At 48.9% G+C, this 18,331-nt stretch overlaps 1 protein-coding gene across 2 annotated transcripts in view; it reads left to right on the forward strand.

Annotated features, from left to right (window-relative positions):
- The first annotated feature begins 2,065 nt into the window (after nucleotides 1-2,065).
- The window catches only part of Ptpn11 (protein tyrosine phosphatase, non-receptor type 11), a 59,499-nt gene continuing 43,233 nt past the window's right edge, over nucleotides 2,066-18,331 (forward strand). For both annotated transcript variants that reach the window (NM_001177593.1, NM_013088.2), the window contains exon 1: nucleotides 2,066-2,255. In NM_001177593.1, the coding sequence (NP_001171064.1) occupies nucleotides 2,242-2,255 (14 nt within the window). In that variant the 5' untranslated portion in view covers nucleotides 2,066-2,241. The remainder of the gene's footprint in view (nucleotides 2,256-18,331) is intronic.

Here is an 18,331-nt window from a genome sequence, read left to right on the forward strand (position 1 = left end):
GGTTATCACAGGGAAAGGAGCCTCAGTTGATGAAATGCCTCCTCTATGAGACCCAGCTGTAAGTCTCAACTAGTGATCAAGGTGTGGGGGGAGGACCCAACCTATTGTGGGTGGTGCTGTCCCTGGGGGCTGGTGGTCTTGGGTTCTATAAGAGAGCAGGCTGAGGAAGTCAGGGGAAGCAAGTTAGTAAGTAACATTCCTCTGTGGCCTCTGCATCAGCTCCTGATTCCTGCCCTGCTTGAGTTCCAGTCCCTACTTCCTTTGGTGATGAACAGCAATGTGGAAGTGTGAGCTGAATGAACCCTTTCCTCCCCAACTTGCTTCTTGGTCACGATGTTTGTGCAGGAATAGAAACCCTAAGACAGAAAGTTTCAGAAATAGTTCGTCAATTTAATTCTCTTTTTAAACTTATGTGTATGCGTGCAGGAGTATGCAGATGCTCTTTGAGCCGGAAGAGGGTGTCTGATCCCGTGGAGCTTGAGTTAAGATAGTTAGGAGCAGCTAGGTTGGTGCTGGGAATTGAAACCTGGTCCTCTGCAGAAGCAGCTAGATTATCTTATCTTAAAGATTTATTTATTATATATAAGTAGCTGTCTTCAGACACACCAGAAGAGGGCGTCAGATCCCATTACAGATGGTTGAGCCACCATGTGGTTGCTGGGATTTGAACTCAAGACCTCTGGAAGAGCAGTCAGTGCTCTTAACCGCCGAGCCATCTCTCCAGCCCCCTAGTTTATCTTACCTGCTGTTCCATCTATGTAGCTCCCAGTATATCAGTTTTATAATTTTACACTTCATTAAGATGCAGCTGTTCATGAAAACCTGCATTTATCTAACAGAGACCCCACCCCAACCCCCAGAGTAGTGCACTGGTACTAACAAATTTGGACATTCAAAAGAGAAGTTATGGAGTGTTTCTTTGAAGTGGAAAAGGTCAAATTTCTTAATTTAGAAAAAGAATCGGGGGTTGGGGATTTAGCTCAGTGGTAGAGCGCTTGCCTAGGAAGCACAAGGCCCTGGGTTCGGTCCCCAGCTCCGAAAAAAAGAACCAAAAAAAAAAAAAAAAAAAAAAAAGAACCAAAAAAAAAAAAAAAAGAAAAAGAATCACTTGTCAGGATTGCTAATCCCAATATGGGTGAAACGGCAAAAAGAGAAGAAAACCGTGCTCATCTTACTTCAAGCTGTCGAAGTATGGCCATGGCATATAGGTTTCTGTTCTCAAAAACAAACAACTCCCCCTCCCCACCCCCCAAAAAAAATCAACGGGAGGCTGGTTAGATGGCTCTGCAGTAAAGAACGCTGTTTTATCAGAGGTCGTGGGTTTTGCTCCTAGCACCCACATGGTGGCTCACTGCCATGTAACTCTATCAGGGACTGTTGTCCTCTTCAGACCTCCTTGGGCATCAGACACACACACACAGTTACACACATACTTACACGCAAGGCGACTACTAATACACTAACATTAAAAAAATATAAAAAGCAATAAATCTTTTTTTTTTCTTTCTCTTTTTGACAGGGTCTCCCTACTTAGCTGTCCTGGAACTCCCAATACAGACTAGGCTGGCCTCGATCTCACAGTGATCCACCTGCCTCTGCCTCCCTAGTGCTGGGATTAAAGGGTACACCACCTTGTGAGGCAAAAGGAATAAATCATCAAACATTATCTATAAATGTGTGGGTATGTGCACGTGCCCGCGGAGGATGGCGGATCCGGTAGAACTGAAGTTACAGGAGGTTGTGGGCTGCCCCATACAGGTGCTGGGAACCGAACTCGGGTTCCCCCATCCTCCGCTTATTTGTTTGCTTTTCACGTGTGCACCCGCACTGGATGCGTAGTGTGTACTCGCACTAATGTGCGGCGTCCCAGATGAAGAATCTCCCTGGCGTTCAAGTCTGTAAACCGCACAGATTAGGAGGAGGAGGCCCCCCTCCCCAACCTCCAGCACTGGTCAGGGCCCTGCAAACCGGAAGCAGAAAGTGGCTGTGGCGGCGGGCGTGATGACTTCACGTCGGCGCCGGCGGCAAGGGGCGGGGACGAGGGCGGAGCGAGCCGGGCGGCGGGGCGGCCGCGCAGTGTCCGGGATCCAGGCCTGCCAGGGGTTGTGCGCGCGGCCGGCCGGCTCTGCCCGCTCCCGTGTCGGCTCCCGAGCGGGGCCTCACTCGGCCCCCTCCATGTGACGGCGCCTCGTGGAGCCTGAGTGAGCAGCGGGTCCGTGCGGAGCCGGAGGCGGGAGGAACATGACATCCCGGAGGTGAGCCGCCCGCAGGAGCCGGGCCGCGGCCTGGGTCCCCGCCGCTTCTGTGTTGCGCGGCCGCTGGGGGTTACACTCGGACTCCCCACTGGCGCGGCGTCCCCGCCGCCCCACCGCCCCGCCCGCGGGTCCCCATTCATTTCCTGCCGCCCCGAGTTCCTGCTCCCGCGACTCGGGATGCCCGTGGGGACACCCGCGGCCCGGCCGGCCGTCGCATTCCTGACCCATTGCCTCATGAGCGTCGCCTCCTGGGGATTCCGAAATAACCCCGCGCGCTCGGGGAGGCGCCCGGGCCACCGCGGGGCCTTCACACGGGACCCTTTCAGGTGCCCCCTTTTCGCCTCCTCACCCTCGCCCCAAGTGCCAGAAGTGGGAAAACTGAATCTGTCTGCAGCCTCTGGGAGTGTTCCCAACCCCACTGTGATCTTTGCTTTGAAAGGTGGGAGGGAAGGGAACTGTATCTGGTCGTGGAATTGTTCCTTCGGGTAACGAGTGCGTTCCCGTCTTACGAATGTGGAAACTGAGGCTCGGAAGTAAAGTGCTCGTCACAGGATAGGATTGGAAGCTGAGATCAGGAGGAGGATTAGTGAGTTTCAACTTCAGAGACTCAATTATTGACATTGACTTCGCTCTTACTAGAAGCCAGCTTAACACGTACCGCAGTGGTACGAGGTGGGTGGTGGTCTCCCTTTCTAAACATGGACCAAATTGAGTTTTCCAGAATTAAGTACATTGTGGCCTTTTACCTTGGTAAGAGGTGGAAAGAGAATCTCTCATTGTGTTGCCCAGGTTAGCCTCCAACTTACATTCCCGTTACCTCTCAACCTTGTAAGTGCTGGGGTTATACAGTCTGGATCACTATAAAAGCTTGTTTTATTTAGTTTTAAAATCAGCTTTATTGAGATAAGTTGCTTCTGATCCGGCAGACAACATGATAAACCTTGACATCTGGGAGATGTCACCACTCCTGGTAAGGTTTTCTCAGCTCTCTCTTACCAGTCCTCTGCTCTCCTTCGACCACTGTTTGGTTGTTACTTTTCTAGAATTTTGTATTAATGACATTAGACAACTATGGACTGTTTTTTTTTGGGGGGGGTGTCCTGATTTTTATTATTGAAAGTTTTTTTTAACATGTATTTATTCATTGTGTGTGGACCCAAGGCATGGTATGCATTTGTAGGTCGGAAATTGATACATGGAGATTGGCTCTCACTACCACACAGGTTCCAGGGATTGAACTCAGGTTGTCAGGCTTGGCGACACGTGCCGCCACACCCCGGCGTAGCGTACAGCGTCCACGTTCACAGATCCATCCATATTGCTAGAGTTCTATTACTCGGCTGCTGCCAATTGTATAGCGTTCCCATTGTAGGGCTGTTTCCTTTTTTACCCTTTCTGACAGACCTTTGGCTGTCTCTAGAATTTGTCACTCACATGTGATTCTGAGAATGCTCCTGCAAAGGCCTCAGTATGGTCTCACCTCTTCGGTGGCCATCTACAAGTTGAATGGCTGAATTTACTGTGTACAGGCACTTGCAGCCTGCCCACAGAAGGGCTGTCACTGTTTACTTTCCAGTCTTACTCTGTGAGGGCTGCATACAGCTTGTCTGTATCTTTGAGTTCTGATTTCCTAGTTTTATAAAGATCTGTTTTGATTTTGCATGTATAGGTAGCTTGCAAGCATGTGAATGCATGTGTATGCCTCATTCCTGGGGTCAGTAATTGATTACTGTGTGAAGTGTGGGTTCCTGCTCTCTATTCCATGGGGCTCTCCAGTTGTCCCAGCACAGCTGCTGGGGAACCTCTCCACAGGTAGAGTCTGCTCCATTGTTGAAGGATACTTGTCCTTCATGTGAGTTTGTTTCTTGACTCGGTTCTCTTCCATGGATTTTTCTGTATCTTCACGTCAGTCCCGAATGGTCTTGGTTCTTTCTTTCTTTTTTTTTTTTTTATGTTTTTTTGTTTAATATTGTGTGTGCACGCACAGAGGTCCGAGGAATGTGTCAGAGCCCTTGGACTTGTAGTTAAAGGTGGTTTTAAGTTGCCTCACACGAGTGCTGGGAATGAAACTTGGGTCCTCTGCAAGAGCAGCAACTGTTTATAACTAGTACACGTGTTTTGTTTTCTCTCCTCTCCATGATCTCAGTTATTGACTCTTTCTCCCTCTTTCTTTCTCTCTCTCTCTCTCTCTCTCTCTCTCTCTCTCTCTCTGTGTGTGTGTGTGTGTGTGTTCGTGTTCGTGTTCACATGTGGAAGTCAGAAAACAATTGCATCCTCGGGATGGAACTCAGGTTGTTAGCAGTGTACGTTTTCACACTGAGCTATTGTGCTGGCCTGAGGAGCTAAGAAGGCTCTGCGTTCTGACGGGGGATTCAGGGAAGGTCTCTTTGAGGAAGTGATCATAGGAACTGACACTTGGATGGCGAACACCATATTGATGTTTGTTTTACTTAATCATCACGGTAAAGCTGGACAGGGTCTCATCATGTCATACCAGTTGGCCTAGAACTTTCTACGCAGAACAGGCTGACCTTGAGTGCTCGGAGCCACCTGCCTCTGCTTTGGCGGTGCCACTGTCTCTAGTCCTAAAACAGTTCATTTTGGTTAGCATTGCAGACTTCACATTTTCGTGAGCCTTCAGTAACCAACATGTGGGTTCATTCAGCGTGTTGGCTTCTCAACCTTGAAGGTAGGGAAACTTAAGCCCAGAAATAATTGAATGGCTGGTCCTGGGCCAGCCAACTGAGAGGATAATGAATTTAGATGTTAAAACTGTCCTGTGGCCTACCTTGCTCTTCCCCAGCTGACACCACTGCCTGTCTTCCCCAGTCTTCACTCTTCAGTCGCTTTCTGTTCCTCTAAGATACATGTGATCACTGGAGTCAAGGGTGGAATGTTGAGCCGTCCTCAGACTGGAGGATTCTGGTTTGTCATCGCAGGGCAAGTACATTTTGTCCCAGGTGCTCCCTGGCAGCCACGCTGGTTTATCTCCCGGGGGAGAACCAGCAGTGCGGGGCCTCGCCGTCCTTATTCTTGGTGTGGCCCTACAAAGAGTCGGGGTTTGGGCTGGCATTGCCCAAGGGCACAGGCTGTACCAATTGCTTTCCGTTCTTGACCATGCTCAATGTGTACACTGTTAGGAGATGCACATGATCTTGGAAAGGCAGAGCCAGCTCTTGTTTGTAATTGTCACTAGGAGGCTCTGGTGGACATGGGCAGTCACAGAACAATAAGGACACTGAACTGAGTGCTCTTTGCTTTACAAAACACAGGCAAGTGCTTGCCATCGAGAACAGCATTTTTAGGGGAAGGGCAAACACTGTTGTTGGGCAGCTTTCGACTGTATCAGGGCTTAAGACCCCGCAAATGGGTTCAGATGTTCAAGTGCAGCCCGGTTCATTACTGGGACTGAGAGCATTGTGTGTGTGTTTAGCAAAGTTGCTGTGGTTCTTGGCAGTGCCGTCATGGGCAGGGGCCTGTAGGTTGTGCATCTTTGCACGGAGCATTGAGTTTACGGAGGAACCTGACTTCTTTACCAGCACCAAGTAATTTGGATAAAACCAATACCAAGCTGAGATCTGCAGTTGATCAGTGTGTGATAGCACCATGTAGAATACATGTTTGAATACACTGCTGTGTACACGTCAGTGCAATTCTGTATGTTTATATGTACTTGGCAACGTGTGTGTGGTACTGGCTCAGAACCTCTAAGACCGAGTTCTCTGCACAAGGAGATTGATTTGCCCCAGAGAGACAGAGGGCAAGAAATAAGAGACAAAGACAGGAGATAGAGGATGAAGGAGAGGGGAGAGGGGAGAGGCGGGGATATTTGTCCCAGAGGGCTGCTTCTAGACAGAGAGGAGACAGCCGTGGCCCGTAGGAAAATGGTGGTTTATAAAGGTAAAAGGGGAAACCATGTGTTTAGATGAGGTGTTTAATTTTAATTAGGCATGTTAATTAGGTAAGACAAAAGGGGCTTTTGATTGCTGGACTACAATACTTCGATAGCTGGACCTTGGTAGTGAGTCTCAGGAGGAGGAAGTGGCCAAATAAGGGGATGGACCTTGATGGCTGGCTTTAAGAATATAATCTAACAGTTATTTAGCAAGTCAGAGGGAAGGGGGATAAGGGCAAGATCTGCCAGAGGCAGGCCTGTCAGAGCCTCTACGGTCTACACACAGTCTGTTTTAATGAATTAGTTTAGAGACAGGGTGTCTCTGTGTAGCTCAGACTGGTCTCAAACTTAGAACCCTCCTGCTTCAGTGTCTCTTGAGTGCTGGCACTGCAGACAAGTGCCGCCACGCTCTACTTCAGTGTCTGCAGTGCTGGGCTTGGACCAGAGAGCCTGAGCGTACAAGGCAAACACTCATCAACCTACATCCTCAAGTCTACGGAGGATGCAGTCTACAAGTCTATCTGCGTTAAAGATAATTCCAGGTTTGGTGGTGCACACCTGTAATCCCGGCACCCAGGAGCCTGAGCCAAGAGAATTACTGTGGATTTGAGGCCTGTCTGGGTATAGGAAGACATGGACTTAAAAACAAAACCAGAAACAAAAGCAGTAGCAAGTCCTTCTTCTTTTTTTTTTTTTTTTTTTTTTTTTGAGCTGGGGACCGAACCCAGGGCTTTGCGCTTCCTAGGTAAGCGCTCTACCACTGAGCTAAATCCCCAGCCCCAAGTCCTTCTTCTTGTATCAACCCACAGTAATGAAGTGTCCATCCACTCACTGATGAGTTTATTTTGTTCATCGTGACGGGTCTCAGGTAGCTGTCTGGATGTTTTCAAACTCATGATGCTTCTGCCCCTGCTGCCCCACACATAGTGCTGGTGTTATAGGTGTGTGCCACCACGCTGGATCATTTGTTTAGAGTCAGCGTCTCACCTAAGCCATGCTTACTAGGACTCAGATCATCTTGCTTCCGCCTCCTGAGTGTTGTGATTAGGGCTACTTGTTCACTGAACTCAGGATGGTGACAGTAGACCAGCTCCCGGGCTAGGCACCGAGTGTTCCAGGTCTAAGGAATCTGTGGTAAGAAGCTGAGCTGAGGGGTTGGGGATTTAGCTCAGTGGCAGAGCGCTAGCCTAGCAAGTACAAGGCCCTGGGTTCCGTCCCCAGCTCTGGGGGGGGGGGGGGGAAGCTGAGCTGGGGTGGGGGTGGGGTGGGGTGGGAGGGGAGAGTCTCAGGTGTGTTTGGTGAACAGGAGGTAGCAAGGCTTGTGGGACTAGGGGTGCATATAGGATATAGGGTGGGGATTAAACCATACAGGAATCCCCCCTCCCCTTTTTTTTTTTTAAATGTTTTCCTTTCCTGAACTGGGAATGGAACCTAGGGCCTCTTGCAGCTCAGCCTGGCTCTGCCACTCAGCTGCACACCCAGCCCCGTGGGTGCTCCTGAGGTCTTCAGTGTCATGTGCACCCCAGAGCAGTGAAAAGCCTTAGAAGGATGTGATGGGGAGTGGCGTGAGCTGATCTGTTTAAAAATATCCTTCTGGCTCCTGGGAAGGCAGGAGCGCAGGAGGGGGTTCAGCGAGATCAGACGGTGCGGGGCTTTGAAGTGGGGGAGAAGCACTCTGGAAATTGGCTTCTGGAGGCCATTTTCTTTTATTGCTCTGTCATCAGAGCGGAGATGCTGACCAGTGAGACGCCAGAAGACAGTGACTTATCTGGACAGAGCGTCTGCTACTCGAGGAGAGCTGCTCTCACAATTTTTCTTTCTTTTCTTTCTTTCTTTTTTTTTTTTTTTTTTTTGGTAGCTTAAATTGCTCGTCCCTGATGACTGCTTTTCTTCCTGACTTAGCCTTTCTTTTTTTTTTTTTTTTTTTTGTTCTTTTTTTCGGAGCTGGGGACCGAACCCAGGGCCTTGCGCTTCCTAGGCAAGCGCTCTACCACTGAGCTAAATCCCCAACCCCCTGACTTAGCCTTTCTTATACTCACATGTAACTAGGGGAGGGGACTGTTGTCACCTGGTGTTCCCGCTGCAAGACACGTGATTTCTCTGGGGCTAGAGGTGAGAAGGGTAGAACAGGGTCACTTATTTGCTGGCGAGGAGCTGAAAGGACCTGTGGACCTCCAACGCTAACCCCTTGCTGCAGCTGCTCTTCCTGTGTCCTGGGGCGGGAAGCTCGCAGAACAGATGTCAGCGCCGTCATGTTGCCTGTCGTTACATCAGCATTTGTTTTACTGAATCTATCTATTAGTACTGTGTGTTGGTGCACAGCTTTGATCCCAGAGCTGGGATTGATTGATTAATTAATTAATGAGTGCAATGAGGGCTGAACCTAGGCTCTCCTGCATGTTAGGCAGCTGCTATCCCACTGAGCCATGTGCCTGGTCTCTAATCCAGGATTTAGCTTCTCTTTGAATACCCGTTAATGGTTTTGATTTGTATGCTTACCCGATCCCATCCTCCATGGAACTGAGGATGACCTCGAACTTCTCAGTCCACCTGCCTCCGTCCTGTGCATGCTGGGATTCTAGACTCATATTCTCACGCCAGATTTTGTTTGTTTGGTGTTTTGAGACAGGGTCTCCTGCCCCAGGCTGGCCTCCAAGACTTGCTGTGCAGCAGAACTGGTCTTGAACTTACTTCCGGTCCTAATCGCTGGGCTTCTGCCTGGCTCAAATGTAGCTCTTGCAGGGCTATGCCCTTTATTTCTTCAAGTCCTCGCAGCAGAGGGGTTTCTGGGTAGTGGGCTTTAAAGCCTGTTTCCGAAGCTGGCTGGAGCCTCTTTTTCATAAGCTGGGGATGTCCGGATGCATGCTCATCACGCCCCAGCCATCCTCCAGAGTCCTGTTGGTTAGTAACTCTCAGCCACTTCATGATGAACTCGAGTGGAGTTGGGTGTGCTTCTCTGGTAGACACTGCTCCATGGTGGTGCTACTGTGGCCGGTTTGTGGGATAGTCCCTACTGTGGTAAACTCTGCTAGGTACCAGGCGGGAAGAAGAGCTATTTGGAGATTTTCATTGTTTTAGTAGTACCTGATGTCTGAAGTACTTGAGCCAGAGACTCAGGTGGTCTACGTCACAACACTTGGGTGGTGGAGGCAGGAGGATCAGGATCAGTTTGAGACTGGCTAGCTTGGGCCACATGAAACCCTGCTTCAAAACAAAACAATAACAAGACCGGAAATAATCCCCCAGAACTAAAAAAACAAGGGCTGGGCCTGCCTAACCAACCAAAGGAGAATAGGGACTCCCACAGTCGCCCTATGGCATCCGTAGCATACTGTGGCTTGCACCTACTCTCTCACACACACTTCATACACACCATAATAAATCAGATACTAAAACCAAAGCTCCCTAAGTGCACAGAGCCCTCCAGGCTAGCCCTACACCTCCCTCTAACGTATCAGGGCCGGGTCTCTGCGCCGCTCCTCACTAATCAGCACGCTGCCAGCTGCAGAGCTGGCTTATCCACACAGTCGAGGGAAGGCTTTGCTCATCACAAATGCTATTTAAAAAGTTAGCTAAAAGCAGAGCTGAATGTATATTTAGGCTCAAGGGGATGGCATATAGCATGGAAACTTCGATTAGTAAAGATCTGTTTGAAATACCATAGGGACAGTCCCGGAGCCACACAGAGAAGCAAAGTGTCTGGAAAGACAGTGGAACTGAAATGACACACTAAACGGCTTGTGGGAAACGATCCTAATTACACATGAGAGCTCTGTCCCTCCGGACATCCACAGTGGGTGGGAAACTAATGCTTATTAAACCTTGCCTGTGTTGGACCTTGAGCTAAACACTGGTTCCTATGGTTCTCCCAAACATCACTCTCATCTGCTTACTCTCAACAACAGGACGGGCATAATTATAAGTTGTAAATGAAATACTGCAGTTTACTTAATAGGAGGGTGAGGGAAGGGCCACCTGCTCTTTCGCCTGCTTCTGATACTGCTGAGGGGTAAAGGGATGTTTACTGGACCTCACCTGAGGCACGGAGGGGGCTCTCACAGTACCTCCCACACCTACATCTGTATCCACAGTGGATGCTCTAGGGAAGACAGGAGACTGAGATAACCAGGGTGAGGGCCCACCCAGAGTTAGAAACAAGTGGCAGATAATGGTTAAACTTGTTTTCAGATGGCATGTGACTGCTTACTATAAAACAAGCAGTGCGCAGGCTGAGGCAGGAGGATTGCAAGTTGGAGGCTAGCCTGGGTTACACAGTCCCAAAAGAAAGTTGTTTTAGTTGTTTTGTTTTGTTTTTTTTCTCCTTCCCTCCCTCCCTCTCTTCTTTTTTCCCCTCAAGACAGGGTCTCACTGGGTAGCCATGACAGTCCTGGAACTCACTCTGTACACCAGGCTGGCCTCAAAAAAAGTTATCCTTATAGTGTTTTAAAAATATACAAGCCTTTTAAAATTTATAGTTTATAGTATAATTTATAAGTTTTAAAAAACGTACTTTTTCTTTGGAATTTAAATTTGAACTTAATGATTTTTACTTTTGAAAATTCTGTGTGTGTCTTTAATGCGTGATGTGTGAAGGTGAGCACAGGCGAGGGTGGCAAGTGCTCTCACCATGGAGCCATCTCTCCAGGCCCTCCGCCAATCTTTATGAAAACAGTTTTCGTTCACCTTTATGTGTCTGTGTCTCTGTGGAGTCCCGGCTGGACTTGCTGGATAATCCGCCTGGCACAAGCTGTGGGCATTTCCATGTCTCCCTCCTGAGTGCTGGGGTTATAGGAGCTTACCGCCATGTTTAGCCAGGTTTACAAAATGGTATTTATTGTTATGTGATTGGGTTTTCTGTTTATACGCATGTCTATGTACTGTGTGCCTCTGAGGAGGCCAGAACAGGGCGTTGGGTCTCCTAGGAGTTGTTACAGATGGTTATATATTGGCTGTACATTTTAGTTGGAGACAGGGTCTCACCATGTTTTTCAGGCTGGCCTGGAACAGTTTATGTAGCATAGGCTGGCCTTGAGTTTGTAGTCCTCCTGCCTCAACCTCCTGATAACTGAGATTTCAGGAGCACGCCATGTGCTAGGCTTCAGCAGCATTCCTCTTCCTCCTCTTCCTCCTCCCTCTCTTCCTCCTCCTCCCTCTCTTCCTCCCCCTCCCCCTCCCCCTCCCCCTCCCTCCTGTGGTGACTTTCTGTGCAGTCCTAGCTGCCTGGGAATAGACAAACCATGGCATCATTATCACTTTTATACACAGTAAAATTCTCTCTCCAGGTAAATTGCACCTTGAGAAAATTTGGGGCTGGAGAGCCAGCTTAGGGGTTGAAAGCACGTTACTCTTGCAGAGGACTTGTACGCACATTGTGGAGAACTCCATCTGTAACTCCAGGTCTAGGCCATCAACATCCTCTTTCTGAGTCTCCAGAGACCCTCTCCAGAGTCCCCAGGCACTGCAGACAAAACATCCCATGCATAAAATAAAAATAAAGTCTCAAAAACAAACAGGCAAATTCCCTAAACAAAACCAACTCAAACTCCAGACCTGCATTCTTTCCTCTCCTTTCTTGTCTGTTTAGACACAGAAGGATAATATAGTATTTCAGCCTTATTCTGCATATTTAATTTTATAAAAATACAACTCATGAAAATAGATATATATTATTTAAAATACATGTCTCTGTTGGGTTTATAGAAGGGAATTCCAAAAGTAAGGGTTTTTTTTTTTTTCATTTTTTTTAACTATTAAATTCACTCAGTAGAAATAATGGCTTTCTTTTTGTAGTTCAAGGTCAAAGGTGGTTTACCTCCTGTGTCTGCACTGACCTCTGGAGAGCTGTTATGACTGGGTCTTTTCCTGCCTGGTTGAGCACAGTGGACCCTCGCAGTTACATTGGAGGAACTTCAAGCCTTCACCCGGGGTCTGTTTGGTGCTCTTCACCGTGTGGTCCATGTGAGCTGCCGGTTGTGTGGAAAGGCCCTTGGCCCCTATTGTTTTATGTCTGTATTGGCTATGAATATGCACTCTGTATAAGGCCGGGCTTGGGACAGAAATAGGACCAGTGCTGTTAGGGTGCTGGTGCAATGGCAAAGAGAGATGGCTAGGAGTTCCCTCTAGCCATGCCAGTGAAAATATGGGGGCGTGCTAGTCCTCATGAGAGAGGCTTTGGAACAAGCCTGTAGCTTATACCAAGCCCTTAGATAGCCACTTTCTAAATTTGTGCTTTTAAAGAAAGGATCTTTTGTAGCTCAGGCTGGCCAGCCTTATACTCTTTAGGTAACCAAGGTTGCCCGTGAATTCCTGATCTTTCTTCTTTCACATGTCTGGCCGTCCGTCCACATCCTTATCATTCCTTCAGTACCCTGTAGATGGGGACTTACGTCATCAGCTGTGTGCGTCCAGTGTGAGGGATGTACTGGAGTGAGTGGATAATCCATTCTCTACACTTAGGGAGCTGCTGGCTCCATTCAGTGTTGCTCTTCTGCGTTCCAGCACTGGGGAGACTGAGGCAGGAAGACTGGGGCCCTAGAGCCTCCGGTCTGCAGAGCGAGGTTCTTCTGACTTGAGAGTACCTTGCTGTGTGTTAGCCCGTGGCAGGAGTTTGGGTTCCACTGAGAGAGAATAGACACATCTTCTCCTCTGCCCCATGCCATTGCTGCTTCAGCCTTGAGATCTAGACTAGGCACTGAATTGGGCATCACCCAGGGGAAGAGTCCTAATCAATTCTGAGATTTTACTGAGGGTTTTAAAAAAAATTATTAAAAATTTTTATTTTGTTTTAAAATGTCGCTTTCTTCTGTTATGAATGAGAGAAAGTGTGTTTATCTGTCTGTTCCTGGCTGTGGTTGGAGGACAACATTCAAGAGATGACTCTCTCCTTTACCGTGTTGGTTCCAGTGGTCTAACCCTTGTTGCCAGGATTGACAGTAAGTGCTTTTACCCCTGAGTCCTGTGGACCAAACTCAGTTGGTCAGCTGTGAAGGCAAACGCCTTCACCCACTGGGCCGTCTTTTTGGCCTGGGAGTGAGTGTTCCCTTCTCTGAAGTCAGCGCTCTGCTTCCAAAGCTGAGCCTCTGCTCTGGCCTGAGCATGGCACTGCCCTTATAGTAACTCACTTCACTGCATAACAGCGCTCACTCAGGTTCATCTCTAAGCATGGCAGGAACTTAGAACCATCAGTGGAAAAATTTGGCAAATTTAACCCCATCAAGAGGAATTTCTGTAGGAAAAAACAGCCGAGGAAGAGGGGACAAAGCCTGAGACAGTGCCACACTTGTAGCCAAGGCAGTTTTCTGGTTACACCTCAAGTCCCTGCACGTTAGTAAGAAAATCTTCAGAAGGGGGAAAAGTCCCAGTCCTGGGGTAAGGCAAGAGGGTCAAGACTCAAGGTCGTCTTCAGCTATCTGGAGTTCAGAGCTAACCTGGACTCATGAAGCCCTGTCTTAAAAAAAAAACTAAAAGGCAAACACAGAATGGATGAGAAGCTGACGTCTCAGAAAGGAAATCTGGACTGGAAACATGAAAAGGTGTCAAAGATGCAAATTGAAATGGAACCACTTTCCACTGGTCAGAGGCCCAGACAGAGCTTGGTAATTTATGCAGTGTTGCTAAAAGCGAGGGATGAAGTGTCACACAGAAGTGTGCCTTCCTAAGGCAGTGGCAGGTTTTGTCACCATAGAAATTAAGGGCTGAGGATACAGCTTAGACTTTAGCATGGCTGGTTCAGTCCAGTAGCACACGTGTCTACACACAAGAGAATCCCTTAAAGTGGGGCCTAGTGGCACATTGACAGACGGAGTCGGGGGTCTTTTGAGCTCAGTGTTGCCTGGCAGTAGCGCAGCCCTGTCTCGAGACAAGACAACTGAAAAGTTACTTAGGTAGATTAAGCCCATCGATGGGTTGTCACTGTGGAGAGCAGCATGCTTGCCATGCATACATGGAGGTCAGAGACGGGTTATGGAGCTGGCTCTCCCACCTTCACACAGGCTTTGGGGGTCAAACTTGGAGTGCCAAGCTTGAACGGCAAGCAGGCTCGTTACCTGCTGAGAGTCTGACTTTCATGTGTGACCGTGTCCAGAGATGACTGTAGCATTATCATGGAGCTGGCCTCTATTTCTCCCCTCCTCTCCCTTCCCTCCCTTCCCTCCCTCCCCTCCCTCCTCTCCTTCTCTCCCTTGCCTCCTTCCCTCTATTCCTTCCTTTCTGAGATAAAGTCTGGCTTTGTAGCTATGGCTAGCTTTAACTTGGTGTGTAGACAAGGCTGGATCCTCCTACTGTCTCTCACGAATGCTGGGATTGCGTGTGTGCGCCCCCATGCCTGGCTGCCCTTTTGGTTCTTTGAGATGGTCTTGTTGTGTTGCCCAGGCTGGCCTCTGTCAGGTTCACCTGCTCAGCCTCCTCCGCATTTCCAGATGTGAGCAACCATGAGCGGCTCTACAGACGTTTGGTATCAGGGTGTGACTGTGGCGGTGCAGTCACACAGCAGAATAGCGTGTGCTCAGAGAGAATGGACTCCTACAGGAAGACCTTCAAGTTTTAGGTTAAAAGGTTGGGCTCCCTCCTGTGCGTGAGTTTCTCACAGGTGACATGGAGGAAGCATGTCCAGCACATGTACGCACGATCTCATCATGTGGGAACAAGGAGATCTACATGCATAGGCTGCTAAAGACCCTGAAACCCAGAAAGACCCATAAGTCTCTTACCTGTGTGTAGTTGTCAGGCTGCGTGTATAGAGGTCAAAGGACAGGAGTGGGTCCTCTGTCCTCCTTGTGGGTCTGGTCCTCAGGCTTGATGTCAAATACCTTTACTGCTGAGCGAGCTCCCAGCTCTGACTGTGGCAACTTCTCACAAGGTCAGTTGTGTGTCTGAAGGAAGCTGGGTTCGAGTCTCATCTCTTCCTTTCCTCCTCGCTCTCTTTTTTGAGCGGGATGCCAGGGTCTCACTATGACACCCTTGCTGGCCTGGGATTCAGAGACATCCACCTATGTCTGCCTTCTAATTGCTGGGATTAACGGCTTGTGCCACCGTGCATGGCTGTCTCTTGCCTCCTCTTGTGGCCCTTGGGATTGTGCTCGGGCTTGTGCATGCATGGCAAGCCTGCCACTGGCCGCACTGGGGCTCTGCTTACAGGTTTTGTTTGTTTTTTTGGACAGAGTCTCACTGTGTCGCTCAGGCTGGCTTTGAACTCACTTGGAAGCCTTGAACTTGGAATCGTCAAACCTTCTGGGTAACAGGGTTATAGTCTTGCACCACCAGACCTACCTAGTTCCTACCTGTCTGACCTGTCACAAATGAATTAAAAAGGTTTTAGAAAGCATGTTTATCTTCTCATTAAGATCCCCAAAGATATCGAATCTCAAAGTCAGAGGGGCAGGGGCTGTGACTGACTCAGTGGCCCATAGAGAGCTTGTGGGGTGTGTGTTCAGTTCCCAGCATCATATTCTCACATAAATAAAAACATCTGGCATGGGCTGGGTACCAATAACTCCAGCCACTCAGGAGACTGTGCCTGAGCCCAGAGTTCCAGGACAGCTTGGCAGGGGGGCATGGTTAAAAAAGTAGTGGATATAAGTGTTTTCTAAACTGCTTGTCTTTCGGTGCACAGGACCTGAGTCTAAACCCCCACACCCAGGGTGAAACAAAAGCTGGGTGGGGCTGCAGGCCGGTCTGTGCTGCTGAGAGTCTGGCTGCTCTTGCCTGGGCTTGAGTCATTTCCCAGTGGAACATGGGAACTCATGGCAGCTCACCACTGTCAACTGTCTATGACCTCAGTTCCAGGAGATCAAACCCCCTCTCTGACCTTCATGGGTACCAGGCACAGACACGGTACACATACACGCACGCAAACAAAATACTCCTAAGTAAAAATAAGTCCATCTTAAGTAAAAAAGGCTGGGATGGTGGCGTGTGTAGAATCGCGGAGCTGATGGCAGGTTAGTGGCTAACCTCTTTGGTGTAACCTGGGCAAGTGAGAAAGTGGACAAGGAACAAGCTTTGCATGTGTGTAACATTCATGTGTGCCTGCATGTGTGCACACGGACAGCCAGACAGCCAGTGAGCCATAGCATGTACCCTGAGATGAGGAATTGGTTGAATAGTGGCGAAAATACAAATGATTTTGCCAACCGCAGTTAACAGTACCCTGGAGGATGAAAGTCTCAGCTGTATCACTGGCTGAACTTGAACTTTCGGAGAGCCGTCTGGTCAATGACAGATGTAGAATTTGTTTGTTTTTAATCTTTAGATTTTTCTTTTTTCTGTTGTGCAGCCTCTACGTATGTGTGGGCAGTGCACACGGAGGTTAGAGGCTGGTGTCATTGTTCTTCACTTCATTTTGACTTTTTGTTTTTTCAAGACAGGGCTTCTCTGTATAGCTGGGGCTATCCTGGAACTCGCTCTGTAGACCAAGCTGGTGTAGACCAGGCTGGCCTCAAACTCAGAGATCTTGAGGCCTGCATCTGCCTCCAGATGCTGGGATTAAAGGTGTGAACCATCACTGCCCAGCTCTCTTCACTTTATTTTTGAGAACTGGTTTCTCAGTGAATCTATGACCTACCATCTTCACAAGGTTTTGGCCAGCGAGCTCTGGGAGTCCTGTCCTTCTGTCCTCACCTCTCCAGCACTAGAGTCACAGACACATATCCTCCTTGCACTTTTACATGGGTACTGGGGATCTGAACTCAGAGCCCCCATGCTTGCATAGTGGGCACTTTAATAAGCCACCTCTCTGGTCCTGATGTACCAGCAAAAAGCCCACATACATTCAAATAAGTCTCTGAGGAGGAGGAGGAGGGGGGGGGAAAGGAGAAAAAAGAAGAATAAGGGGAAGAGGGGGAGGAGGAGAAGAAGAGGAGGAAGAGGAGGAAGAAACCCTGATGAATTGTAGGCTTAAGGGTAATTTTCCAAACACTACAAGATTTTTGTCTTTAAAATAGGAAGAGAGGGCAGTGGGGACAGTAGAGGCCAGCAGGTAAGTCACAGGCCCAGGCTGGATGACCAGCTGCACAGTGAAGCGTCTGCTGAGCCAACCACCCTCATCTCAGGAGGACTAAAAGGGCCCTGACTCCAGAGGCGAGACACCATTTCCTCCTTTAATAGCCTGATAATTTGGGGGCTAGAGCGATAGCCTAGTGCTTATGAGTACTTGTTGCTCTCCTAGAGGACTTGGGTTCAGTTCCCAGCACCCATGTGGGGGCTCACAACTGACCTCAGAGGCTCTGATGTCCTTTTGGCCTCTGAGTGCACTGCACATATCTGATCACCAGCAAAACACCACACACACAAAAATAAATCTCGTAAAAACTCTGGTGGTTGTGGGCATGGGCTTATAGGTAAGTTTTCAAATACTACTAGATATCCATCATCATAATTTAAAGATAATTAAGGGCTGGTGAGATGGCTCTTGGTAAAGGCACTTGCTGTTGACCCTGATGACCTGAGTTCCACCCCTAGGAGCCACATGGTGGAACACATGGAGGAAGGAGAGGATCCCCTCCCCCAACTTGTCCTTTAATCTGCACATGAGTGCAGTGACTTGAACACCCACACAAAGACATTTAAAAAGAAATTTGAGTCTTATTACAAATAGGAAAATTCTGCTGATCATCTCAGAGCTAAAGGGAAAGTTGAAAGTGAGGACCAGAGCCAGGCTTAGCACCACACCTGGAACCCCACCACAGGAGGGTCAGGAGTTTGAGGCTAGCCTGAGCTATAAGATGGAGCCATGCCCCCAGAGTGGAAGCAAAGCTTTGCCGGACAGATTGGCCCAGGAGGAGCAACATCGGCTTAGTCGCACACACGCAGGCAAAGGGATCGGTTGGTCTGGTCAGTTCTGGGAACAGGCCAGGCTGTGGAGGAAGAGTGTTGAGCTGAAAGCATCCGATAACCAGCAGGCAGAGAGGCCTGGCGGGCATGAGGTCCTGTTTGTTCCTCTTACCTGTGAGAGGCAGGCACTGTCACCCACGTACAGATGAAGGGAGCCGAGCCACAAGGACTGAGGAGCTTGCCCAGGCTGGCCTTGAATTTCTGATTCTCCTGCCTCCACTCCTGAGGATCAAGGTAGGCTCAGCTGTCTGCCATAGGGATGCCCAGGTGCTGTTCTAGACTGTTGTGTGCTTTACATGAACTCACCCTCTCAGCCCTCTGTGCCATGGTGGCAGACACTCTAGCTGCTTCA

Source organism: Rattus norvegicus, chromosome 12 (assembly GCF_036323735.1).
Source record: "Rattus norvegicus strain BN/NHsdMcwi chromosome 12, GRCr8, whole genome shotgun sequence".
NCBI lineage: Eukaryota > Metazoa > Chordata > Mammalia > Rodentia > Muridae > Rattus > Rattus norvegicus.